The following is a 27,733-nucleotide window of genomic DNA, read 5'->3' as shown; positions in this document are numbered from 1 at the left end:
GACAAGTGCCTATCAGTTTGGAAGTGAAAGGGGGCCACCCCTAAGAAAGTAGTGGTTTCTACTCCCTGAATATGCAGGAATACATAAATTTGTGAAATGAAAGAGAGTCTTAACAACAGTGATGGCCCACCAGGAACCGTTGAACTTCCACACACACCAAAAATGCGCGGGGGGGGGTCCTAAAACCAGTGCCCTCCAGAAGTCTGGGACTCCAACTCCCATAATCCCTTACAATTGGCCCTGCTGGTTGGGGCTGATGGAGTTGTAGTCCCAAACATCTGGAGGGCTCCAGGTTGGGGAAGCCTGATCTAAAGGAACAGAAGTTGGGCAGACCGAGTGAATCTAGCAAGGTAGTCTGTGGGTAAGAGGCCTTGAGAACAGAATGCTGAGAAATCCTTCAAATGGTCCTTTTCTCTTCCGCTGTCCTTAACCTTACCCAGGTAAGGCCTGGACAGTACTATACGTTTCCTTTTCCAGGCTGCCCGGAGCCCTGGACAAGAGCATCCTAGAAGGTGGGGATAAATTGCAACGCTTCGTTTGCAGGTCCCCAACTTCTATAAATTACAACCAGATCCTTTGCGGGATTAAACATTTTAGTCAACATCCTTAAAAGTTAAAAAAACGAACCCTCTTAGGATTAGTTTAATAATATACAGAGGAGTGGGGGACTGCAGGAATGAGGGAATGTCAGATACTGTTCATTACTGGGAGAATAGGGCACTAAAAGTATCTAGCTGTGTGTTTTCATCTGGACAATGTTTGGCGTGCATGTAACAGATGGAAAATGAGACTCACCATCTTTGTTCTTCCTGCTCCCCGCTTTTTTATCTTTAGGTGATAAAGTGAACGGGGAAAGGAAGAGAAGGTGGAGATGGAACTGCCAAATCATGCCAAACAACTGCTGCTGCAGCTAAACCAGCAACGAGCCAAAGGTTTCCTCTGTGATGTGATCATTGTTGTAGAAAATGCCCTCTTTCGTGCCCATAAGAATATCCTGGCAGCCAGCAGCATGTACTTCAAATCCCTCGTCCTGCATGACAACTTGATCAACTTAGATACTGACATGGTCAACCCTACCGTGTTCCGGCAAATCTTGGACTTTATTTATACTGGCAAGCTCTTAATGACCGACCAGCCTGGTGAACAGAACTTCAACGCTCTCCTCACCGCCGCAAGCTACCTCCAACTCCCCGACTTAGCAGCCCTTTGCCGGAAGAAGTTGAAACGCAACGGGCGGTCCTTCGCTGGCAGGGCAGGCGGTGCCCCCAGCGTCGGGAGACCCCCTCGGAGTCAAAGACTTTCCACTGCTTCGGTCATCACTCGTTATTCAGGGTCAACCGAAGGGATGAAGGGCTCTCACTCCAAGGAGATGCCAAAGGGAAAGATCTCGGACGACGAGGTCTTCATCAGTTCCAACCAAGAGAATCCGCACGCCTTGAGCAGGGGAATCAGCAAGAACGGTGGCGACGGAAGCAGCAGCAGCGCCAACGGGAGCAGCGGAGACCAGGAGCTCGGCCTCGACCTGTCCAAGAAAAGCCCCTCGCTTCCGACAGCCACCTCCCAGGATGACGCGCAGCACAGCGAAAGCCAGCGCAGTTCCCCCCGACCTGCCTCAGCCCCCGCAGCCAACAGTGCCTCATCGTTCGAAGAGTCCACCGCCGGAGCCCCCCCAAACCTAGCCGACAGCTGCGAACCCATGGAAATGGACTTGAGTGAAGAGCGGCAGTCTCTCCCGGAAGGCAGCCAGCGGAAGAGTCTGCGCCACTCATCCCGCAAGAAGGAGTGGATCAAGAAGGACAATGCCTTCGACAGGAAAGATGGCAGTAGCAAAGGTGGCGAGGAGAGTGAGGGGCTGCCCAATGGCATCCTAATGGGCCCCTTGTGTAAGTCGGCGGAGCGGAGCCTGGGCCTGGGCGCCTACGGGTCAGAGCTGCCATTTACGTGCAAAGAGGACGTGGAGAACGGCAAGGAGAACAGCGACGACAGTGGGCAGAGCGAGAGTGAGAGCGGCGGGCACACCAGTGCCAACTACGTCTACCGGCAGGAGGGCTATGAGCCCGTGGCCTTTGGGGACAACCTCTACGTCTGTATCCCATGCGGGAAGGGCTTCCCCAGTTCTGAGCAGCTGAACGCCCACGTGGAGAAACACACGGAGGAAGAACTCTACATCAAGGAGGAAGGGACGTACGACGAGAAGGAGGAAGAGGCGGAGGATCTGTCCAACCCCAACCAGCCCTACACCACAGAACCCCGGCCCTTCAAGTGTTCGGTGTGCGAGAAGAGCTACAAAGATCCGGCCACCCTCCGGCAGCACGAGAAGACTCACTGGCTGACGCGGCCGTTTCCTTGCAACATCTGCGGCAAGATGTTCACGCAGCGGGGCACCATGACCCGGCACATGCGCAGCCACCTGGGCCTCAAGCCCTTTGCGTGCGAGGAGTGCGGCATGCGCTTCACCCGGCAGTACCGACTGACAGAGCACATGCGGGTCCACTCAGGGGAGAAGCCCTACGAATGTCAACTCTGCGGCGGGAAGTTCACCCAGCAACGCAACCTCATCAGCCACCTGCGAATGCATACCTCTCCGACATAAAGCCAAAGACTCTGCAAGGAGGTCTGAGCCCACTGGCCATAAAGATACCTTTCCCTAGACTTGCTGCTTTAAATAAATGAAACAATAACCCATAAAACAAAAAAACAAGGGCCGTTCCCTTCCCTGTTCAGTCATGGGGGGAGGGCTCAACCAAACAGAGCTTTATTTCTTTCTCTTCTCCTTCCCCTTCCCGTCCCCTCCACCAAATATACAAAGAAAAAACCAGCCCACCATTAAACTGCTGCCTCCCATGTTTGCATCCCCACCCCGCCACTTGCCTGTCAGGACAAATTGTAGCAAGTAATGCCACTGGTCTGCTAGGCTGCGGGGAGATTTAGCTTAACTGTATGAACCCAGGTGGAGAGAGAGGTTGGCAGGGAGAGAGAGTTTTTCTTCCAGGTTGATGCGAATTGGAAACACGGCGCAATCTTTGTGACCGAAAAGACGGGCCCCGACCGCTTCTCCTTCCTCTCTTTACTTTCTTAGCACTTTGGACTCATAATTGCAAAACTCGGCCCCAGTATTATTTCCGTCGCTCTTGCTGACATTGCGTAAAGTCTTTGGCTGTGCCGTGGTGGCCACTCTTGCTAGTCGACGGGCTTTTATCTGCTTGCTTCACCAGTTAGCTTTTGGGGAAGCTATCAATGTTATCTGTGAGGACATTTCTGGCCCACAGAGCCCCATTTGGGTTTTTTACTTTTATCTCCTCAGAAAAGAACAGATGCCATGGCCGTTGGCTGAAGTAGAGGAAAATTTTGTTGGTGACATGATCAATTAATTGGCCTTCTCTGTAAATAGGGGAGAAGTGAAAGATTCCTCCTAAAGAATTTTTGCATGCTGTATAAGAGGAACGTTTTCAGTCGGAAGGTGGCATCCCCACCCGCCGTCCATTTTTTCAGTGGCAGAGCTTGTCCGTTTTAGCGTTGGCACACCAAACATGTACCTCTTCTCTTCTAACCTCACCTCCTATCCTCATTTCAACCTCTTTAGCCTTATCCATGACTGAATGGGGGCTGGGTGCCCTCCCCCGGGGAATTTCTTTCAAGTGAGCAGGGGTCGTCTTTATGTTGTTGTTTTCCCTACTAGTTTTGTATGAATATCCTTTGCTTAGAGGTACTTGTTTTGTTAAGAGAGAAAAAAACCATTGTTAACGTTTATGTAATTGTTGGAACTGGAAGGTCTGAGGTAACTCTACGGAGCAGGCAGGGAGTGGGTTTGATGTAGGCCGGAATTGCTACAAGTTCCTTTAGGTACTTTTTTATTATTTTGTGTGTGTGTGTGTGTGTGTGTGTGTGTGAGCGCGCGCGCGTGCGTGTGTGTGTGTTTAGCTTTTTCTCCCTCACTAAAGAATGGGTCAGAATGACTAGGCCCGTTCCCTTTGCTACCTCTTGAATTCACGAGAACAATAAGATGGTTAGTGAAATATTAGGTGTGGCGTTTTGTCCCGTCCCCGTCCCCCCCATTTGTAAGTAAGTGTACAAAGTAGGAACTAAATTAAAAGTTAAGGGATTTTTACCACCTCGTCCTTCCATCAAGAAGTCAGCTAAAATAATTATAGAAGAAAACTTGGCCAAAGACAATAGGTAGATTATAAGCCAGGGAGGCCCAAGTGAATAGCGCTGTAGGGGTTACTGGTTTTCACCAAATTACTGATTTTTTTCTATCCATGAGGAAACTTTCTCTTTAAAGAGCTTTTGGGCTCTTTCCAGCCTTGTTTATTGAACCTGGATGCTATGCGGGGGGAAGATGTCTCTTATCCGTTGCTTTCCCGAAGCATCTGGGTTAGCGCGTGACCATCTGACAAGATAAGAGACCCATGACGTAGCAGGCTATATGTTACTAAGATCCAGAGTGCAATAAGTATGTGGAGAAAGCCCAACCAAAGTGTTTCATATCCTCCCTTTTTAAGGGGTGTGGGTGTGTGGTTTTCTGCTTTTATTATTATTATTGTTGTTGTTGTTGTTGTTGTTATTAAGGAAATCTTAACACATGCACACAAGTTGGAAAAATGGAAGAGAGAAAATTCTCACGGCATCTAAAGAAGACATCACGGCCAACAGCTGCTATAGGTTAGGAGGAGAGGACCAGGGTATCGCCTGCCATTTTATGGCCCCTCGACTTCGTTGGCGTGACCTTTTTGTAAAAAGTGATGGCTCCCCCCCCCCCCCGCAAGTGGGTGGAGTGTGGTGGTAAAAATTTCATGGTCCCTTTAGAATCCTGTCTAAATTGAGTAAGGTTTACATTTTTTTCCTCTTTAACTTTCTTGCTCAAAACCATTGTTCTTTTTATTATGATGACGATAATTAATATTATTATTATTATTATTGGTAGGGTTTACCAAAGCCCTGCATCTTTTTTTTTCCTTAAAAAAAGAAAAAGAAAAAAACTTCTTTGTCTTTTTACGTTTAGACCAAAAAAAAGTGAGCATGTTCAAATAAAACAAAGATAAGCTTTCTTTAGTTTTTCCCTCTCACCCCTTTAAACGTCTCCCTCACCCCCCACCCCTGGGTTAAGAGAGTGACTAATCCGTAAAAGTATTTTGGGTCACTTTGAATGAATTGAGGAAACCTTGAGTCCAGAGCTTCATGCAATACAGATTACACCTAACCATATTGAGCCTAGTCAGGTTACAGGGAATATATCTCCCTCCCCCAAATTCTACATAAATTTACCTCACTCATCACCAGGGGCTGCTATTTAACTCCACATAACCCCTCTTGTTCTAGTACCGCAGTTCTATTTTGTCTAGATTTTGTGGGTCACTAACAGAGCACTACTGTGAAGAGAAGATTCCTCCCACCCCATCTTATTGCAAGATGCTATTTTCGGGGGGGGGGGTAATATCACTGTCATTGTCTGCCTTATGGGACGCAATGAAGAAAAATAAATGCACCCTGTAAACCTTCATCTTGAGCTCTATGCACAGCACACTGCAACGCACATGGAGTTCTCAAGGAATGCAGGGCTCCCCTATCCTTTTAAGTGGGGGGGGCCACTCGTCCCTTAGTGTGCTCCAAGCCGCCCCCGCCTCACCCCCAGCCAGTGAAATGAAGTCCTTACTGGCAATGGAGTTCTATAACAACATGGCTCACAAGTGGTTAATGGACTGTGGTGCCCGTATTTAATCCACCCAATGCTTTTTGTATTGTACCTATTGCATTTGTTTCTATGGGGAGATAGTATGAGAACCACCCCGTGCAACCACTGTTGACAAATGGTGGAAGTTCCAGTGGCGAGTTGATGGGTTTGGTGCTCTCCTTGCCAAAATAAGAGAGCCTCAACCCAGCACCCATGCATTAATATTCTGGGCATGGAAACCCTCAATGGGCAGCTTTGGCCCTGGAGCTCAAGGGCACAGCTGTGAAATTTTAATTTCTGAACCATGTAAATCACTGGGCTTTGGTTTGCTCCCCTTCCCACCATTCACCTCTCAAATATCCAGACCTTTTCTGACTCTTGAGATGCCTTTGGAGCCAAGACCTGAGCCAGTAATCTGGTATCTGAAGTCAAGAGTTGAGATTCACTCTGCTTTGTTCCTACCTCGCTGTCCCCTCCCCCCCCAAAAAAGCAGAACAATGCCTAACTCTTCTTCCACAACTACCCACCACCACCAAACACCTCCTGTTACAGTTACAAAGTGACAGGGATGGTCTCCATTCCATCCTACAGTTTCTGTAAAGTGTCCCCACCCCACCACACTTTCCCATCTCCTTCCAACTGGTATTGACCATGATAAGCATTAGTGCAACCAAGCTGAAGCACTGGCAGAAGAGACCCATGTAAGTGCAACGGTAGACCTTTTGCTGAGCCAAGGTAGCAGGTAACTTCCAAGTGGTAGCTTAACCGTAAAAGAGATACGCCCTCACACATGGAACTGGTCATTAGTAGTGTCAAACCACTTACTTCCTGTTGGCATGGTTATGACAAGATATTGGCCCCGGGAGGCAGATGTTACTGGAAAGTACGTCCTTGTGTACTTGTATTCCCATCGTAGTAAATTGCCGATTGGTAAATGTCCGTCTTTAGTTATCCAAAGAGGAGCCCAAAAGCATAGCGAGTGCAAAGAGCAAACTATACCTCGATCCTTCAGAATTTTATTAGTTCCAGTAGTTTTTTGTGGTGAGGGGTGGGTGGAGGTGTTAGGTTGGTTTGGAGTTTGTTTTGTTCTGGTTTGAAGTTTTGGAATCTTGAAGTTTCAGGACCTATTCTTGGGGTTGTTTTTTCTTTTATTATTATTATAATTATTATTATTATTAAAGGAGCCTCCTTTTTATTTTTATTTCTCCCCTCAGCACTTAAACAATACGACAAAAAGTCTGTGTACAGCGCGAGTATTGTACAAAAATGAAAAAAAAAGTTTCTCCTTTTTTTTCTTTTCTCGCAAAAGTAGCTGTGTAGAGTTGTGTTCCATATACCGAATTATGACTTCTTTCCAAATTGTGACAATAATAATGAAAAACCTAATAATACTCAAAAACTTCAGGGACTGTTCAGGACTCATTTAAAGGGTCCGGACACTCAACTGCATTTGTACGACATAGTATTGTATCAAGCATTTTCTGTATTTTAATGAAAAAGCAAAACACTAGTTTCATATTTAAGATTTTAAGAGTTCTAGGGTTGGGGTGGGGAGGGAATAACTTTTTTTGTTTTGTTTGTTTTTTATTTTTTTAATTTTATTAAAAAAAATTTGGAGATACAGAAAGAGCCTCCTGAGGGATTTTTTTTTAAGGTAAGGTTACAGAGGCCTGGCAGCTTAACTAAATGCTTTAGTCAGTTTAAATCCAGAATGTTTTCGGAATAACAGGAGAGGATAATAAAGAATAAAGTAGAAAAATAAGTTGTATTGAAAAGATAGCTCATACCCAAATTCACAAAAACTATTTTTTAAACCAAAGCACATTTGAATGAGTATGGAACCTCACTTGGCTCAGAAAAAAAATAGTAATATATTTATCTCATTGTTTACATAAACTTTTACAGTTACAGACCTCAACAGATCTAGGGGCCAGACAAAATTAATCTTTGCTTTTTCCATTGGTTTAGCTGTCAGAAAGGCGATCACAAAAATTTTTGTGTTTTTCTTAATTTTTTTTAAAAAAACACCTATTCCATAGGAAGTAATATGTATTCCAACACATTTTAGCATGCATCAGGTATCGGTCTCAGGAGTGGGCAATCTGTGGCCCTCCAGATGTTGGACTCCAAGTCCCAGCAGCCCCAACCAGCATGGCCTAAGGTCAGGGGTGATGGGAGTTATAGTCCCAACATCTGGTGGGCTGCAGGTTGTCTACCCCTATTCTCATAATACTCAGTAGTTGATGCCCTGTGAATAGAAAAGAGATTTCCATTGAGAGAGTTTAGAGACAGATAGGATCATGTCAGGGAAGTAGGGGATTTCATAAGGATGGGCTTCCATTTGCTAAAATGACATTGTACGGAAAGGAATTGCGCCCCTTTACTATTAATTATATATGATACTGTCTTGAAGATGTTGGGAGAGAGTGAGAGAGAGATTAAGAAAGTAGACTGGTATTTCCTCCAACAATCAGATATCGGACCGGGATGACAGGAATGGTAGATGGTGGAGAAACCCAACAGGACACCATCTTTGGAAGTGAGGAAACAGGCGCTTAACATAAGAGCTGGGCTGTTGTTCTTGTTTCTAGCCCCTGCTAATGGGAGAATTGCCAAAAAAAACCCAAAAACCTTTTATTCCAGCCTTGGGCTACTTTGAGGAGCCCCACAGTTTGCAGAAGACACCAAAGAGCTTCTGACAAGTAGCTTTTTATCTTGGGCATTAGCTTCAGAAAGGAGCACAGACCTCACGGCTGGCCCTCTGCGCTACCCTGAAACGTCCACAGGTATTAAAGGGCTTGCTAATCAAATCTAGACCAGGCTTGGGTACTTGGTGAGAGGTAGTCTGAATCCGGTAGGTGCCCTCCCTGGGTTTGGGAGCATGGGCTCAAATGCCAAATTGTTTAGGTTATATCACTTTCCCCCCCACCCCTCCTTTTTGACACGTTGGACTAATTCACTCCAATGAGACTTTTGTGGGGCTTTTACATGCAAGTCTCTGAACCAGGAAGTACATCCAACCCAGTTCGCAATCTGGCACACTCTGGAGGATGCAAGACACACTTTCTGTCAGCAGGGTGTTGTATCCAACACGCTATGTAGATGCATCTGTGTGCATCAGGAGCCATTTCCTGCCCTGCTGTGGGACCCATGTCTTTTTTACATGAACCCTTCCCTTCCAATGGTTTTGTCAGACTGTGACCTGGGTGGGTTGGATCCCAAGTTATAGTGCTTCTATGTAGAAACACTCTGTATAGAAACACTCTGTGTATCCTTTTTTCCAAAGGAAAAATAGAGAATCCAACAGACATATAAAAGTATTTCCATGTAAAAAAGGCATGCTTGTTTTTGCATTGTTTAGATAAAAGTAAGAATGATCACTGAAGAATATTTATAGTTCCAAAGCTCCCACCCTCCAAAATTATACACAATTCCCCACTTGACAGTTCTTGTTTGATTTAGTGCTGTTTTTCCACTTTTTACACCAAAGCCACCTCATTTTAAGTTAGAAAAAATAATAAAACCTTTGGGGTGAGAAAGAGGCAAGGAGAGGCTGATGGAAAACAAACAAATTAATTTTGCCTGGTCTTGAATATCTAACAAAGATGGTGCAAACACTATTTGACAGTGTTGTTTTTTGTATCAATATGTATGTGCAGTAATGAATGTATTTATTTCTCAAGATTCTGTATGCACAGTTTTGCAAGGAGGAAAAAAACAAAACTCAAGAGCATTTGCAAATGATGAAAGGTGTGTCCGCAGGGTCTTCACTACAGGATTTCAAAAAAAAAAAAAGTGTTAAAAATATTTTAAAACTTAAAAAAAAAAAAAGAATCTCAGAGACTCTCAGTATAGCCATAAACCATAACCTGTGAAGACAATACAAAGACTGGGACATTTGTAGCTTTTGCATAGAAGACAATTTTGTTTTGCTGTATTTAAATGTTTCCAGTTACAGTGTCACTCTTATTACAATATCCTGTCCTCTTTATTTTCTCTCATATGTTTTTGTGTGTGCGTATGTGTGCCTGCGTGTGTGTGTGTGTGTGTGTGTACACGTGCGCATGTGAGCAAGTGTGTAAAGCACTGATTTTGAACGGTGCAGGTCAAAGTCTTGGGTTAGCAGTATTTTCAGTTTTTTTTACCATGTCACTTCTGTTCTAAAATGCAGGAATGTCAGGCTGAAGGAGGGAAACACCTGGGAAAATTTGGGGAAAGAAGGCAAAACCTAATATCTTGTGGAAGGGCAGGGGGTGTTCTGTTTTTAAATCATCATGGCAAAACAAGGGAGGGAGAGAGAGAGAGCAGGTGGAAGCAGCATTAGCCATGATCTGTGCTGGTTCTTGGATGGGGGAAAAGTCCTCTTAATGCCTCACAACCTGCTCCTGTCCTTGTTCCCTTCTTAGTGTTTAAAGTGTAAGCAATAATAGTCTAATATTTTGGCAGAGGAATGGGGCTCGTCAGAGAATAGCTGGGGGTGGGGAGATGGATCACAGACCATCTTTCTGGGTACCGTTGACGTGATGCGGTTCTGCAGTGCTTCTCGCCCTACCACACTCTCAAGTGTTGCTGTGTCTGGGATAATTTGCATCCTCAGACTGCACTTGCCCAATCTTCGCCATGATGTACCGCAGCTCTTGTGTAAGCTCTGTGCCGTCAGGCACCGGCAAGTCTTCAACTGGATGCCAACCCCGCCTCAATAAAAATATAGCGGGTCTTCTCGTAGATGCACTGTGCCATTGAGTGGCAGTCACCATCCCTATGACAGGGAGAGTGCTTTGGTGGCCCCAACCAAACAGGACACCACATGAGACACATCTGGATGCTCGGCTCTTCTGAGCAGAACCAAGCCAGGTCCTCCTTAAAAGTCTGGAGACTGTGAGTGTTCAAGGTCAAGTTCAATTCCCAAAGCTTTCAGCCAGTGTTGCTCATCTAAGGGCCTAACTAGACATCACACACACACACCTTTTAACAAGGGAAAAACCACATCCAGAAGGGGCAATTGGGATAGGCACATGTCTGATCCTGATTGGCATTCAGGGTCAGAGAAGAAAGAGCAATGCTCAGCCCAGCTTGCTGTTCTCCTGCTTGACAGTGTCCAGCCAGCCTCCTACTGTACAGGGTTCCAAATGTGTAGTTGCTAAGGAAGATTTGGAAGGGAGGGCATGGTCGGCGGGGAAAGCATTAAGCACCCCTCCTCCAAGTCCGGATGCAACTTTTCCCCTTTTTTTCTTTTTTAAGAAAAAGGTCTGTTAGGATAATGTCACACACATCTGCTGCACAGAACCTATACATTTGTCCCAGAGTCTTAAAATCACATCTTATTTTTGGGCCTTAAGAAAATGAAATTATAAAAATGTGGAAATTAAGCCCTTACCAGTGAATGCTTGCGCAGACAAACCTCCGTGTGTGTGTGTGTCCGTCCCCACAGGTCACCGCTATATACTTGAAACTCGTTTTGGCTAGGCTTCTTGAAAAACAGAAAGCTTTTTACCAGAGACACTTTGAAAAAAGACACAACATTTAATATGCAACTTTAAACAGGATGACACAACCTTTTTACATTCTTTCATTTGTATCCACCCCTTATACTGTCCAGATCTCTTCTGATGGTTGTAATGCAAAGCCTAGTTTCAGCTTTCATGTTGTTTGCCAACTTTGGTCACCCTGTTGTCATCTTATAGCAACCTTCAGTGGTCCCTTTTTGGTCCCTTTTATAGTCAAGTCTGGCTTCTCTCTCTCAATTTCTGGAGCAGCTTCCAAAAACAAATTACTTCTCCTCGAACGGAAGACGTCTCTAGGATCCACAATGAGATTTCTATGCTGTGGCAGACTTTTCCTTTCTCTGAACGTGTAGCTTCATGTATTATGGGGATAAATCTCCTTTTCTACCTCACTCATACCTCCAGTGGATGTTGCAATACTTTTTTTTCTGTCTTTCAGAGCTCTTGGAAAGGATTTGGAGGAAGGGAACACTTTTTTGTAGGTGTCCCACTCTTTCTCTCTGCCCCCCACCCCAATCCTCCCTCCGTTGCTAGGATTGATCAACATTGAATGTGCGGTATGGATGTATTGACTGCCGTATCTCATAGCTCACATGGGATAGCGTAGGTAGATTCTAGGTTTGGAGCAAGGCATACTAGGAAAAGTTATGGCAAGACAGTTGATAGATTTTGCTTTAACTAGCAAATAGATTATATATGGGTGGGGTTTTTTTTAATACATAATATTTTAGGGTGCAATCCTATGCATGTTTAGATAGGGAAAAAGTCCTTTATTACCATCTAAAGTAGGACTTTTTCTGTCTAAACATGCATAGGATTGCACTCTTGATAACTTTATCAATCACAAGATGTTAGCAGTAATTTCACAAATTTTGGTTGATCAAGAAATTGTATATCTGTTTTTTCCCGTCTGGGAAAGAGCAAGGGTTTCATTTGGATTTTTTTTTAACTTAAAAGAGTTCAGCTGGAAAAGCAGTCATGTATTACCTCTCCCTGCTTTTTAAGCCTTAACGTTCTGTCACACCAAGAGTCCCAGATGTTTCCTCAAGTTTGGCTGACATTCCTGTTGTGATGTTCTGTTCATTTCCTTCAGAGCTTGAATTCAGGTCAGAGTTGCGGGGTGCTGTGACTGCAACTCAAGTGTCATATTGGGGGGAGGGGGAAAATTAAAAAAAATACAGAAATTATAATATGATCTCAGCATTCAGTAATTTGCAGTCTTAATGTACAGTGATGAGAAACTGTTATTTTATGAACTTTTCATTAAAAGGTTGATTGAAAATTATAATCTTGTGCTTGTATTTCTCTTTTATCTTCATGATGCTTGCATTCGGGGGGGGGGGGTAACTTTGTTCAACCTGGTCCCAAGTTGTAGTCTGAAGGTACAGGAGACACCCACCTTGCTGAAGCTAAGCAGGCCTGGGTCTGGTCAGTGCTTTGCAGGGAGACCAGTGGGAACCGCATGTAGCCACCTTGAGTTCCACAACGGAAGAAAGGTGGGATATAAATGTAATAAATTAATGTAACTTCACAAGTGCAACGCTTGGTGTCCTTATCTTATATAGTATTTAAGCATGCTTAAACTGGCCATTTTTATTTTGAAGAAAAAGCCACGGCTGATCCGTGATCTGGAACATTGGGAACACATTCCCTGAAGTTGCTTTTTCTTCAAAATAAAAGCGGCCAAAAAAGCACGTGTTGTTGCTTTTCTTTTACAAAAATGTCAAAGCATGTTTATTGTGAATGAGTGGCTTGGGACCCACAGATGCAGAAAAGGGCAACCAAGACGATCCAAGGGAATCTAGCGCCTTCCCTGTAAGAAAAGGCTTACATGTTTGGGGCTCCTCAGTTTTTTGAAAAAGGACATCCAAGATAGCGTTGTTTAAATTATTCATGGTGCAGAGAATGTTTCCCCTTCGCCCATAACACTAGAGAGAACTTTATTCTTATATCCCCCAATGAAATTGGTGGACAATAGAGTCAGGGCAGACGAGAGCACGTGCCTCCTATGATTCATAATTTAGGGAAGGCACTGCCACATGATGTGGCAACGGACATGTGCTTAGACGGCTTTCGAAGGGGATTTGACAAATCGGCATCTGTCGATGGTTGTTGGCCACAATAGCTTGATGGAGCCCCCCAGTTGAGAGGCAGTGTACCTCCTCTTTACTGGAGGGCAGCAGGGATAAATAATGAGATATGGCCCATATCCTCCTTGCAGACTTCCCAGAAGCATCTCTCTGGCCAGTGCAGTCGAACAGGATCCTTCTAGATCAGGAGTGTTGAACCCCTTTTGGCTTCTTTCGGAGAAGCTCTCTGGGGCCACATTCCAGTGGTAGGTGGGGCCAAAGGAAAAGGGATGGGGCCAAAAATATGACCAATATTTTAATTTAAAGCTCTTGCTGCCCAGTAACGAAGCCTTAGAAGAGGAATTAAGCCCTTTTGGAACAGAGGGGTTGGGACTCTACGAAAGCCAGGAAACCACCAATCAATTGGTGGTTGGAGGAAAGTGGGTGGAGCCAGTGAATCAGCATTCTTATCAAACACTTGTTCAAGCACCGAAAACAAGTTCTCTTTTTCTTCTTCCTGACACTGGTGCTACTTCTCCCTCCTCCGTCTTCTGTCTGGCTGGATTTGTCCCCTGGGCCTGAAGTTTTGCACCCGAGCTTTAAAGCCCCTTCCCATGTAAGGTTGGGCCCGCTTCTCATTTTCCTTTGAAAATGTACTAGGCACTGAGGAGGCCCAAACTGGAAAATTAGGACAGATATTAGCCTATACTGAATACTGACAGTAAATGCATTCTCTCAGTATGGATCCTTATGGAGCTAAAACAGTGCCATCTACACAAGAGGGAGAATTCAGCGCTACATCAGGGGCATTGTCGGAAATTTTAATGGCAGCTGGACTAGTGCTGCTCGGAGCACTGGGAGTAGAGGCAATTAAAGGCTGGAGGAGAAGGCTATCAATGGCTACTAGCCTTGTTGGCTATGTGCTACCTCCAGAACCAGAGACAGTGAGCCTATGTACACCAGTTGCTGGGGAACATGGGTGGGAGGGTGCTGTTGCACTCGTGTCCTGCTTGCGGGTTCCTGGTCGACAGCTGGTTGGCCACTGTGTGAACAGAATGTTGGACTAGATGGACCTTTGGTCTGATCCAGCAGGGCTCTTGTGTTCTTAAAGGAAAGCCTAGGGCCAGCATGGGGGGGGGGGGACACCCTGCCAGGGTGCTGGGGTCCTGGCAGTTGCTCAGTGATGCCCCTGATTTCTTCCTTCTAAACCAGGGGTGTGGAACCTCTTCCAGCCCGCGGGCCAGATTCCATTTCAGAGAAGCTCTCGTGGGCCGTGTTCCAGTGGTGCGCAGAGCCAAAGGCAAAAGGGGTGGGGCCAAAACAAAAATACCAGCATATTGTAGCTTAAAGCTTTTACTGTCAGTAACTAGGCCTTAGGAGAGGCATTTTTAGAATGGGGGGGGGGACTGCACAAAAGCCAGGAAACTGCCAAACGATTGGTGGTTGGGGCGAAAGGGGCATGGCCATATGGGGATCCCTGGAGGGCTGCATTTGGTCCCCAGCTTGAGGTTCTGCACCACTGTTAAAAGGAATTCATAGGAATATATCCCAGGAAGAGGAAAGGAGGGGGGAGCAGTGGAGGCTGGTGGCTCCGGTGTCAGTGGGGTGGTGAATTTTCTTCAGTTTTCAGTCAGGAGAAATGCCCCTGTAAATTATCCCCCCCTCCTTTAACCTACAGCTGCTGTGCCAATTTTGGGCCACATGCTGATATGGTTAATTCTGTGCAGACGTAATTGGTGTAATTAATGTCTGGCCTAGATGGGAAGGCCAAAGCAAACATCCCAGGAGATTTCCCCCACCTCGAAGGACTTAGCAGCGATGAGCTCTTAACTGCACCAAGACCTACTTTTCCACAGGGCAACATTTTTCGAAGACAAGTATCTCATTGGATTGATGTGTGTGTTCTTTCTTCAAACCAAAACAGCTCCTGTCATATCCCCTACAGTTACTTTCCCTACAAGGGCATAAGAGCCAGGCTTAATATTTAGAGAGGGTTTCCTGTGTCGTAATGTTGGCTAAATGTAACTCGCTTCCAGTCCAGCTGTGTATAACAATCCTTGACACGCTGCCATGCAGCCGTACCTTTTTAAAATCATCCCCATCCCTTCTTTCCACTGCCCACCCCCACCGCCTCACTGAAGCATCTGCAAGCCTGACTATATTTTAAAGTGACTGACTGTAGGAGCTTTGAATTTTGTCTAGGTTTTTTTTCCCCCTTCCTCTGGCAGGTTGCAAAGTCAGCAGTGCTGGTTAGAAAATCAACTTTATCTGTCCTTGGAGATGTGCTTCGCCCAGCAAGGTTAAAGAGAAGGACAGCAAAGAACAGAAAAACAGATGAAGAGCTACGGCCAGAGGGAGGCGGGGGCGAACATAGTTGCTTGGGGGAGGCAATCCGCCCCTTCCCTCTTCCTAGTGCTGTGTGCATGTACACACATGTACCCCTTTGTTGAGTCTGAACAAATCCTGCAATACCCACACAGGTTGTGATGAATTTATCCATCATTAAACTGCAGCTGTTTGAGGTGGAAGAGAGTTTGTGAAAAATGAGGCATCTTTATCTAAGGAGAGTGGAGTAGGGGATTTTTGCTGTCAGACAAATCCACCACATCTTAAAAGCATTTGTGAGGAGGTCTGTATAGGCTACCCCCGCCTCAAGTGCCTCCTGGCAGTGCCGTCCCAAGACATCTTTCTGACTGAGGTGAAGAACAAGATGGTGCCTCCTCCCGTTTCATGTACAAAAGCTAGCTGGACTTGCAGTTGAATCTTCCTTCAACATGGCCATGGGACCATTTTTGGTGGACAGCAAAAATCCCCTACTCCACTCTCCTTAGATAAAGATGCCTCATTTATCACAAACTCTCTTCCACATGGCAATGGGACAGAACCCTCTACCATACCTGAAGGCAGCAGGCTAGCTGAGAGGTCACAGGGTAGAGCGTGTGGCCCACGGATGTCTCCTCCAACACCTTGCTACCACCGCTTCCCAAAATCTGCCGCCTGGGGTGACTGCCTCACTCTGCCTCATGGTAGGGCCGGCCCTAATATTGGGGCTGCAAAGAAACTTATGTGAACTTCAGGGTAAGCAATTCTGCTTCCTTACTTGATGCAAGTCCACTGCCTGGTCCCAGTCTTGGGGCAAAGGTATGTTGGCCAAGGCCAGCAACATCTGAATACAGTTCACCAGCAGAGGCCGTGCCTTGATGGGGTCTTCGCCAGCCACCATGCATAGAACGAGCATCAGGAAGCCAGCTGCCCTGCGAGTTATGGAGCTGTTCCTGGGGCTATTTAATAAATCCGAGCCCTGGGCAAACGAGAAAGAACCAAAAATATCCAAGTGGACAACAGTTCAGTGACCCTCTGTGAAACGTTGGTGTTACATTCAGTGAAGGCAAGGCCAAACAGATGAAGGACATTTTGAGGCCTGAGGCAAAAGACAAGATGGTGCCTCCTCCCGTTCCATGTACAAAAGCCAGCTGGACTTGCAGTTGGATCTTCCTTCAACGTGGCAATGGGACAGAACCCTCTACCATACCTGAAGGCAGCTTAGGTAGCACAGGGGAAGCCATGTGGCCGACAGCTCTTTCTCCTCCAAGACCGTACTTCCCAGAATCTGCTGCCTGAGGTGATGGCCTCATTCTGCCTCACGGTAGGGCCGGCCCTGCCTCATGGCCATGCAGTCAGCCACTGTGAGAAGGGGCCATACGAGTGTATTGATTGCATGCATGTCGGGCTGGACGCGAGGTGGAGGGACTTGATTTGGAGGAGCTCTACATGCGCATACTGGCATGCTCATGTGGCATCCTTCTCACAGTTGCTGAATGGGTGCGCAGTGGGGGCGGAGCTAGCTCACGCAGCCCCTTCATGCTGGATTTTTTTAAAAAAACCTCTACGCTCTCCTTCATTCCCCCCACCCACCCTCAAATAAAACAGAATTCAGGGCAGACATAAAAATTCTTCACAAGCACGATATTAAAACAGCAGTTAAAATGTCCTAAATTGAGAGACAGTAAACAAACTAAAAACGAGGAAACAACCCCATCAGTTTAAAATATCTGTGCAAATAAAGAGGGGTTTAACCTGGAGCCAAAAGGAACACAGCGGTGCTGCCAGTTCAACCTCCCTAGGGGAGGGTGTTCCAGCGTTGGGGCACCATCGCATAAGAACAGAGGGAGCTCCCTCATACCGAGTCAGACCCTGGGTCCATCTAGCCCAGTGTTGTCAGCACTGACTGGCAGCAGCTCTCCAGGGTTTCAGGCAGGATTCTTTCCTCGCCCTACCTGGAGAAACTGGGGATCAAATCTGCTTCTTTTTAAATGTTGTAATTGTTTTAATATGGTTTTATTCTTTTATGTTCTTGTTCACCGCTCCAAATCAAAGATTTTGGAGTGGTGAACAAGAACATAAAAGAATAAAGCCATATTAAAACTATATTTACTATAAGTACAGTAAATTAAATACATACATACATACATATAAAAATTGAGCCTGGGACCTTCTGCTCACAAAGCAGGGGCTGTACCATTGAACTACGGCCCTCTCCTTTGCACACACATAATGCGCCTCTCCTACTGATGGAACTCTGAGAAAGGAGCCTCATGTGCGGATTTCAGTGTCTCCTGGAAGCACGCAATCCACATGCCTTGTCCCGACGGAAAATTGCTGCGATTTTGGCCGCCGCCACGATTCCGGTGGCAAATGCAGCAGCGGCATATGCAGCAGGGTGCAAGCCCCTGTGGGGTTCCCGATGGGGCAATGCAGCCACTTGTCCATTGGACTCTGCTTTAAGGCATGGGTAAGATGGGATTGGAGGAGGTGCTCTTTCAGGTCTTTAGGTCCTGAGCCATTTAGGGCTTTAAATGGAAGCAGCAGCACTTTGAGCCTGGGCTCGGAAGCGAATAGGGAAACCATCTTCTTTCTGAATTGGTGCAATAAAATAGCGCCCCGTAGCTAAACCAGTGAGAATTCCAGCTGCTGAATTCTGCACGGGATGAAGGTTCCAGATCATCCTCAAGGGTAGCCCCACATGAAACACATTTGCATAGGTGCAAATTTAGAAATAGTAACTATAATTTCAATAGAAATACAATATGATCTTGCCACAGTGGAGAAGACTGGCCAAGTGAGTGGGGTGCCTGCTAGTCTCCTGCCCAGGTGCTGTTGATGGGCAGCTTCAAGGCAGCTCCTGCACAATGGCCTTATGGTTCTTTGACTTTAACCAGAGCTGGACTGGACACCTCTTCAAATAGAGGACTGATCTCTCTTGGCTCTCAAAAACAGAGGACTGTCCTCTGTAAAATAGGACACCTGGCCAGTCTAGGTGGTTTGTTTCTGGTACTGCCGCTGCACCAGAAACAAAGCCGTTGAGCCCGTTTAATTTTGTAATGCGTTGCTGCCCTAAGATACATGGGGGGGGGGGGCTGGACCCTTTGTTTGTTCGTTTGTTTAATTAATTTCTTAAATTTTTCTACTGCCCAACAGCCAAAGCTCTCTGGGTGGTTCACAACAATTAAAGCCACAAAATACAAGACAGTAAAATACAAGCGATAAAATGCAATATAAATGTTTAAAACTAAAATATAAAACTCAAAATAATAACCAAAGAGAAGCTAGCAGCCGTGCAAAACTTTAAAATGCAATACCAGATATTAAAAAAAAAGACCTAAAGAAAACTATAATGCCTGGGAGAATAAAAAGCTCCTCAGCTGGCACCAAAACGAGCACAATGTAGGCACCAGGTGAGCCTTTCTAGGAAGCACATTCCACAACTGAGGTGCCACAGCAGAAAAGGCCCTCCTCTTAGTCGCCACCCAGCTCACTTCCTTTTGTGGGGGCTCCCGAAGAAGGACTGCTGAAGCTGATCTTAGGGTCTTTTTGCATCGGGAGGTTTAATATTGTCCCAGTCTAAAAAGCGACATGCTGTCCTCTGTGCGTGTAAGGCCGCCAGAGCCACAAAGCTGAAGCCAGCCTTTCCATTTTCTCAAGGTTACAACTATTACTCCCTTTTACAGAACATTCTCTTTCCTGCCCTTCTACTTCTGTTTTGCTTTGCCTTTTCCCACGTAAGCATTTTACAAAGTGCTAACGCTTGGCAGTGGGTTGTCCGCTTGGTTTTAGAGAGTCCATTTATTATTCTCTCCATTTCATCATAGCCCTTGCTCCTTGCCTTTTGGGGGGTTGCACTTGTAGTCGCAGTAGTAGTTAAAATACACCACACAGGGACTTCCTTTCTTCCCAGTCCTGTTTAGCTTCAATTTATCTAATCTGTGTGCACACAAATGTCTCCCTCCACTCATAGGTGGTCTCCCCCCCGCATGCCTTTTTGATGGACCCCCCCCTTCAGATAAATGTCTCTCTCCCAAGGCCCCTGTGCTTTCCATTGCTGGTTCTTTTCCTTTCCTGTTGAGCAACTCCCTGTGGCTTCTTCTCCTCACATCACATCTTTTACAGTCCTCATTTTACAATCCTCGTTGGTACATTCTCCAGCCCTTTGGCCCTCCCGCTTCCCAGCATCGGCATGAGATCACGTTTGGCTCGCCGTGTCACGATGTCTTCAGATGCTTTGGAATGGGTTCCTCTTGAGGGATTAAGACCACAGATGGAGCCTTATCAACACTGAGCTGCAAGGTTTGGCATTGGGCGAGGAGAGCAACATGAGCCTTGCATGTGGCTCAGGGCGGACGCCATCCCAACGTAGATAATGTGGAATGTTTGTCAGGGCTGAGCCAATGGGGTCAGTGCCAGGGCTAAACGAATGTCAGAAGGGAGCCAGGATTTGTGCCAAGGTGGGGAGGAGGGCAGAGCCAAGGAACCAGGCCAGGAGTCAGAGCTGAGGAATGTACCAGATTCAGGGAAACTATCAGTGTGTGAGGGAAGTCCCATCCCAAACAGGAAGTCCTTTATAGTCCTTCCTGTCTAGGAGAGTCCAATGGCCATCCAGGATGGGCGTGGCCAGTCCAATCTGGGAAACGTCGTGGGGGCCGTGGGTCTACCTGGGGGCAGGCCCAAAATGTCCCATCCCAAACAAGAAGGCTTTTATAGTCCTTCCTGTCTAGGAGTTTCCAATGGCCAGCCAGGGTGGGCGGGCGCAGTCCAATTTGGGAAAGGTCTTGGGAGTCTTATTCTACTGAGGGCGGGCCCAAGATGTGCTGCTTACCAATTTTAAGCCTACTCAGAAGTAAAAGGGACAAGCCCCTGCATGTCTACTCAGAGGTCAGCAGGACTGAATCACTCAGCAGCCAGCCCAGTGGGACTTCTGAATAGGCACATACCGGGCAGATTATTGGATTTTAGCTCCCGTTGGTAATCTACCAAGTAGGGTAGCTGTATGTCCTACTTTTCAGAAGACAGTCTGTTGAAGCTCTGGCAGAGATGGGGTGGACTCTTTTACACAGGACAGTTCCCTATTCAAAGAGCTGCCAGAGGACCACCCTCTGAAGGCATTCCCTATATTTGAAGAGCTGCCTGGTCCAATTCCAGTTTAAAGATAAAGAACCATAAGAATGGTTCCCATCAACCTGGACAGCAGGCTGAACAGGCAGGCAACACAGCTCACCTGGTCACAGACTTCCGCACTATGGTGGCATGTCCTAATTTCTGTTTCACTTATAATAATTTCTCCATTTTCCTCTGTACATAGAAATTAGCATATGTAACATTTATCCTCTTTCGTCCTCATTTTTGGTGATGTATTTCCCTTTTTTGTGTGATTTCTGAGTTGCCGCACAAGTGGACAGTCCTCTGTTTGAAGGCATCGTCTGATAAGCTGGGCTATGAGGAAAAGTGGGTGGTCTCCTGCCAGCTTTGGGGGCTGCACAGGGAGTGGCTGAGGGCCACAGGTTGGGTACCCCTGCTTCAAGTCCTCCTAGGGTGGCCATGTGTCCTCTTTTACAGAGAAGCATCCCCACTTGGAAGGACTGCCAAAGGGCTGTCCTCTGTTTTGAAGGGGTCCTCTATTTGAAGGACTGTCTAGTCTAAGCCCAGTTAAAAGATAAAGAACATACAAAGAGCCCTGCTGGATCAGACCAAGGGTCCATCTAGTCCAGCATTCTGTTCTCAGTGGCCAACCAGCTGCCCACGGGAAACCCACAAGCAGGACATGAGTGCAACAGCACCCTCCTGCCCATGTTCCCGAGCAACTGGTGTACATAGGCATGCTGCCTCTGATACTGGAGGTAGCAGAGAGCCATCAGGACTAGTAGCCATTGAGAGCCTTCTCCTCCAGGAATTTGTCTAACGCGCTTTTAAAGCCATCCAAATTGGTGGCCATCATTACGTCTTGTGGTAGCAAATTCCACACTTTAACTAGGCGCTGTGTGAAGAAGTCCTTCCTTTTATCTGTCCTGGATCTCCCACCAATCAGCTTCATGGGAGGACCCCATTGGGTTCTAGGATTGTGAGAGAGGGAGAAGAATGTCTCCCTATCCACGTTCTCCACACCAGGCATCAGAACCATCAAAAGGAAGAGCTGGGCCTCAAAGTTGCCCTTCAAGAACATGTGGATAGCAGACTGAGCAAGGCACACAGGTCACCTGGTCACAATCTAGCACAGGAGATGAGATGTACTATTTTTCTCTTGAAATTAGGATAGTTATTTCTGGATGTGCATCTGCACCTATAAATTATGGTATGCAAATTGTATGCAAATCGGCATCCTCGTCTTTAGGGATGCATTCCCTGAAGACATGCCTTCTGCATGGCGGAGCATTCAATCCCGTGAACAATCCAAATTTGTACAGGCCTGACGTAGGTTGACCATCCTACTTGAGGACCAGGCCGTCCAGGAAGAGAGCTGACATGCTATTATTTCAGCTGCCTTTTGAGCATTATTCCCATATTGTTCTGCGGCCGAAAGAGAGGGAATGAGAAAAACACGGCATTGGCTCAATTTGTGATGGGAAGGCTGTTGAAAGATGGTTTCAAGGGGAAATGGTGGGGAGAGAAGGGGAAGTTCGCAAACCACCTCCCCTTAACGGGGGCTGCTTGCTCGAGCGCCATCTGAGTCCTGACCCCTGGCTCACCTGGGCCCTTACAGACGGCAGCCAACATTTGGCGGCACCTCTAGGAATCTAAAGTTATTCCACAACCACTTCCTCGTGGCATAGCTGTTCTCCACCACCACCCTTCCCCCAGCATCCTGGATGAGATTTTCTCATCAAGCAAGACCCAGGAGGAACCCCTCAAAAAGAGAGAGAGAGAGAAGATTTTTTGAAAAGGAAAAAAGAGATGCATGTTTCCTGAGCAAAGATGGAAAACAGCTGTACAGAGGAGAAAAGTGTGTGCTGGGCAGGGGGAGGGAGAGAGGGAGGATGGTTTTGCCAGGCGAAAACAGTGGAAAATACAGATCCAGTTTGGGTTGTGCAATTCCACTGAGCTGGCCTTCGGCGGAGCGGGTGGAAGAGAAAGCAGCTGCTTCAGGCCACAAGCCACTGCCCGTCAAACTGACAGTCGGATTCAGCACAGAGCCTCTGGTGACCACCAAAAAAACTATGTCTTGGAAATGGCTCCTAGTGTCTAAAACAAAAGGTGACAGGGGCAACCTGCATACCTGGGGAAATCTAAATTACCCCCCCCCCCAGTGCGTGCAGACACACACACAGACCCCCAACACGTGGTGAAGGAATGCAATCTCTGTACTGTATTATTCAGGGCCAGCTCTAGGTATTGGAGGGTCCTTGGGCAAGACGCCCTTAATGCGCCTTCTCCCACAGTAGGCCTACCTTCTCACCACCATTGTCAGCAGCTGCTAAGAATATAGAAGGAGCCCTGCTGGATCAGACCAAAGGTCCATCTAGTCCAGCATTTTGTTCACACAATGCCCAACCAGCTGTCGACCAGGAACCCACAAGCAGGGCATGAGCGCAACAGCACCTCCCACTCATGTTCCCCAGCAACTGATATACATAGGCTTACTGCCTCTGGTTCTGGAGATAGCACATAGCCATCAGGACTAGTAGCCATTGATAGCCTTCTCCTCCAGGAATTTATCTAACCTTTTAAAGCCATCCACATTGGTAGCCATCGCTACATCTGTGGTGGCGAATTCCATAGTTTACTCTGCGCTGCGTGAAGAGGTCCTTCCTTTTCTCTGTCCTGAATTTCCCACCAATCAGCTTCATGGGATGACCCCAGGTTCTAGCATTTTGAGAGAGCGAATAAAATGTCTCCCTATCCACATTCTCCACACCATGCCTAATTTTGTACACCTCTATCTTGTCTCCCCTTACCCTCCTTTTTTCCAAGCTAAACAGTTCCAGCTGTTGTAACCTTCGCTCATAGGGGAGATGCTTCAGCCGCTTGATCATTTTAGTTGCCCTTTTTTGCACTTTTTCCAGCCCTCCAATATTTTTTTTAGCTACGGTGACCAGAATTGGACACAGTATTCTCAGCGCGGTTGCACCATAGATTTTGCTCCACACCCTTTTTCTCATCATGGCTGCCGCTTGCTTGCTTGACAGGCATGGAGCCAGGGAGCAAGATGGCAGTGGCATCTGCCCCTCATCCTCACCACCACCACCGTTGTCTGGGCCAGAGCGCGAGGCCGGTGAACAAGCAGGCTGCAAAGGTTAAGAGGGGGAGAAGCTCCAGGGGGACCTCAACACGTACCTAACCATGCCTACCCTTGACAACAGCCCTGGTATTATTTATAAATGAATAAAAGTTAAATGCTGCCTTTTTGTTTACAACACTTAAAAATCTCAATGCAATTAAAACTCGAGAGCTTTTGAAAAAAATAACAAAAGCCGATAAAACAGATCTGTAGCCAGAAAGACTGAAATGTACTAAAAGCCTGGTGGAATAAAAAATGCCTTAGGCACAGTCCTATGCATCTTTAGACAGAAAAAAGTCCTAGAATTCCCAGCATTCCCCAGTCAACCTAGAGCATGCTGGGAGTTGTAGGACTTCTTCCTATCTAAACATGCATAGAAGTGTGCCCTTAACCACTTGCCTAAAAGATATGAAAGAAGGGGTTGGCATTGATCAGTGTTACTTAGAGTGGCCATGTGTCCCACTTTACAGAGAACCGTTTGCTATTTGAGGGTGTCCTCTATTTGACGGTGTTCTCTGTTTGAAGGGCTGTCCTGTCCAATTCTGGTGTAAAGATAAAGAAACATAAAAACTGTTGCCTATCTGCACAGTACCTGGACAGCAGGCACACTGGTCACCTGGACACAGTTTTCCCCACCTATGGTAAGTTGGATTGTATTTCTAGTTGAATTACAGTCATTATTTCCACTTTTGCAGGTATACAAAATATAAATTAGCACATGCACATTTTATGCAAAGTTGTGTCATCTTTTGTGCTCTTTTGGGGGGCTGGGGTGATCCATTTGCTTTTCTTTGGTGATGGGAAAGTGGCGACCCTAAAGAAAGGTGTCATTGTGCGGGTATTCCGGGAGGCAGGTTCAAGCATATGATCCATGGTAGCAATCCGAATTGCAAGAATCAGTTAAGACTAAGACAGAGGCAATCACAGAATGAAACAATTGTGCATTAAAAGCCTGCCCAGGGGGGCGGAGGGGGAGAAAGGAAGCATGTTTTCAGATTCTGTTGAAAGGAACTTAGAGAAGGGACTGGACACAGCAACTCGATTGGAAGAATGTTCCAGGGCTGTGCCACCAACAGCAAAAAGGCCCTGAATATCTTATGACAGCACTGAGAACAAGGTTTCCCAGGCCAGTCTCAAAGCTTGGGAAGGACACTATGGGAGTAAGTGGCCCTTTAGGATATTGGTTGATATATTCTTGGCTGTATTCAGCTGCAGTCATTGCCACGCAAGTCACCCCCATTGAACACAGTGGGATTTGCTTTCAAGACAACATGCATAGGATTGCACAATAAGAGTGCTACAAATTCTGTTCAGTATGCTATTCAGTGTAATATGCTTTTGTTTGATGTTGTGCAGGACCGGCCCTACCATGAGGCAGACTGAGGTCACCACCTCAGGTGGCAGATGCTGAGGAGGCAATGGGGAGTGGTGAGGTGTTGGAGGACAGAGCTGTGTGTGTCATAAGGTGACCAGGTGTCCTACTTTACAGAGCCCAGTCCTCTATTTGAAGGTGCCTTCTATTTCAGGGTGGGCAGAAGGTAGATACTAGAACCCGGGGTCATCCCATGAAGCTGATTGGTGGGAGATTCAGGACAGAGAAAAGGAAGGACTTTGCCATGTAGCACATAGTTAAACTATGGAATTCACTTCCACAAGATGGAGTGATGGTCACCAATTTGGATGGCTTTAGAAGGGGATTAGACAAATTCATGGAGGAAAAGGCTATCAGTGCCCACTAGTCCCAATGGCTATATGCTACTTCCAATATCAGAGGCAGTATCCAATGTACACAAGTTGCTGGGAAACATAGATGGGAGGATGCTGTTGCACTCATGTCCTGCTTGTGGGTTTCCCATGGGCAGCTATGGTTTGCCACTTTGTGCATAGAATGCTGGACTGGATGGACCCTTGGTCTGATCCAGCATGACTCTTCCTATGTTCTTATGTCCTTAGCTCTCTGGATGTTTTGGACTTTGAGAAGCCCCTGCCAGCATAGCCAATGGTCAGGAATGCTGGGAACTGAAGTCCAAAACATCTGGAAAGCCACTTTCTGCCCACTCCTGCTCTATTTGAAGGGCTGTCCAGCCCAAATCAAGTTCAAAAATAAAGGACCATAAGAAACTCTAAGGAGGGGAAGCAGGGACCTTGGAGCTGCCCATGAACAGCAGACTAAGCAGCGACACAGGTTAGCTGGTAACCATCTTTCCTAGTACTGTGAGATTATCGCATTTCTATTTACATTGTAGTAATTATTTCTAAATGTGGATCTATACATATAAATTAGCACATGCATTTTTTCTGTAAGCCCATGTCTTCTTTTGTCCCCTTTTGACAATGCATGTCCCCTACCTGTGTGTGCTACACTGTCTAAGCTCACCTGTTGTCCTCAGATGTGGTGGACAATGTTGTCCTCTCTCACCACTTTTGCAATAAGATTCACTCCGCTCCAGTCAGCATATGGGATGAGGGAGGAATGCCATGTTGTCCTTCTCCTCCGGCCAGGCCAAGACAGAGTGTTTCTGTGGGTCTTCTATATTTCTCAGCTGTGTTCCTGTTTTGTTTTTTAAAGGCTGAACTGTCGGAGGCTAGTTGGATTGCAGAAACCTGCTCTCCGTGAAATCGCGCACACAGACAAAAGTCATCATGTGTCGAGACATTTGGCTGACTTTGTGAAACGGAGGTAATTTCGGGAGGTGGCTCAACCTTTTGTGGGAGTCTTGTAGAATCCCTAGTGCTCTTCCTCCGCATGCTTTGGTGTGGCCGGCCCTTCCTTCGAACCTGGCCCTTTCGCACAGTTTAGGGAAGTGGTGAGGCAACATTCTTGAGCAATAAGAAGAAGATGGGTGATACAAAGAGCTGCTCTCTTACTAAACCAACCTCTGTCATTCCCACCCTCATAACAAGTTTGCAGCCTTTATGTTTATATTTTCAGGCCCTCTACAAAGGCGACAAAGATCCATTAGTCATTTATTTTTCATGTCTGATGGGGAAAAGTTATATATATCTTCCTTCCTTTCTTCTTTTAACCAACAGCTTCATGGGGGCTCAGCATGCCCTGAAAACATACACACCTAGAACCTCCATGATTTCAGAAGGAGTTTTAGGTAGACAACTAGAACTTAGATCAGCCATACCCAAGCTGGCATCAGGTAACCTGTGTGCCTGCCTAAGGTAAAATCCACCATAAGTCCTACTCAGAGCAGACCCATTGAAATGAATGGAATTTAAGTTAGTCACGACTAACTAAATCCCATGTCTTTCAATGGGTCTACTCTGAGTAGGACTTATGGTGGATTTTAGCCTTCATCTGCTGTCCAGGTGTTCCTAACTATGGATGGGCAACTTCAAAGCCCTAACTACTCTCATTTCTTAGGGTTTATTTGTCTTTCAACTGAATGTGGAGTGGACAGCCCTTCAAACAGAGGACGATCTCTGATGGCCCTTCAGAATAGAGGACTGTCCTCTGGAAAATATAACACATGGCCACCCTCCTTGGACTCCCCCCAGTTTTAGCCAAATCATGCCCTGTTCAAAATGGTAGCTAAGGGAGGCATCACAAAAGATAAGGAGTCTGGATCCCTGTGCGCACCTGCCCCGCCCACCCCCGTAATTTGAGAATTATGTTAAAGTTGACAGATGGCGCTGCTTTCCTCTTAATGTTTCCTTCGCCTGTTGAATGTCTTCCTGGCATCCCCACTGTTTGATGAAAGCCGTGGGAGCCCTCTTCAGAAATCAGGATAGCAGCTCTAGCTTTGCTCTGTGAGGGCTCGTTTCCTCTTCCGTGCATGAGAGATTTGACAGGGACTGTTGCACCAGGCTCCACCAGGCTCTGCACTGTGAAACCCTCGATAAGAATGCTAAGTCAGTCGTGGGCCACTTTTTGCTAAGGCAATATGGAAATTTGGGATATCATGGTTGGCTGGGGGATGCTGGGATTGGTAGT

At 46.5% G+C, this 27,733-nt stretch overlaps 1 protein-coding gene and 1 long non-coding RNA gene across 11 annotated transcripts in view; one reads left to right on the top strand and one right to left on the bottom strand.

Moving 5' to 3' along the window:
• HIC2 (HIC ZBTB transcriptional repressor 2) overlaps positions 1 to 9,541 on the top strand; it is a 142,890-nt gene extending 133,349 nt beyond the window's left edge. For all 10 annotated transcript variants that reach the window (XM_084819637.1, XM_084819628.1, XM_084819632.1 and 7 more), the window contains one exon: positions 835 to 9,541. In XM_084819637.1, the coding sequence (XP_084675763.1) occupies positions 872 to 2,593 (1,722 nt within the window). In that variant the 5' untranslated portion in view covers positions 835 to 871 and the 3' untranslated portion in view covers positions 2,594 to 9,541. The remainder of the gene's footprint in view (positions 1 to 834) is intronic.
• A 3,059-nt stretch (positions 9,542 to 12,600) lies between these two features.
• On the bottom strand, positions 12,601 to 26,573 carry LOC146336107 (uncharacterized). The gene is made up of 3 exons (XR_014785722.1): positions 26,168 to 26,573; positions 16,345 to 16,545; positions 12,601 to 12,647 (listed from the first exon to the last, which is right to left on the bottom strand). It is a non-coding gene; the product is annotated as an uncharacterized LOC146336107 (long non-coding RNA).
• Positions 26,574 to 27,733: the final 1,160 nt, after the last annotated feature.

This window comes from Heloderma suspectum, chromosome 13 (assembly GCF_057233095.1).
Source record: "Heloderma suspectum isolate Gila_16-S chromosome 13, 16-S_ref, whole genome shotgun sequence".
Classification (NCBI taxonomy): domain Eukaryota; kingdom Metazoa; phylum Chordata; class Lepidosauria; order Squamata; family Helodermatidae; genus Heloderma; species Heloderma suspectum.
This window is presented reverse-complemented; position numbering and strand designations above follow the sequence as displayed.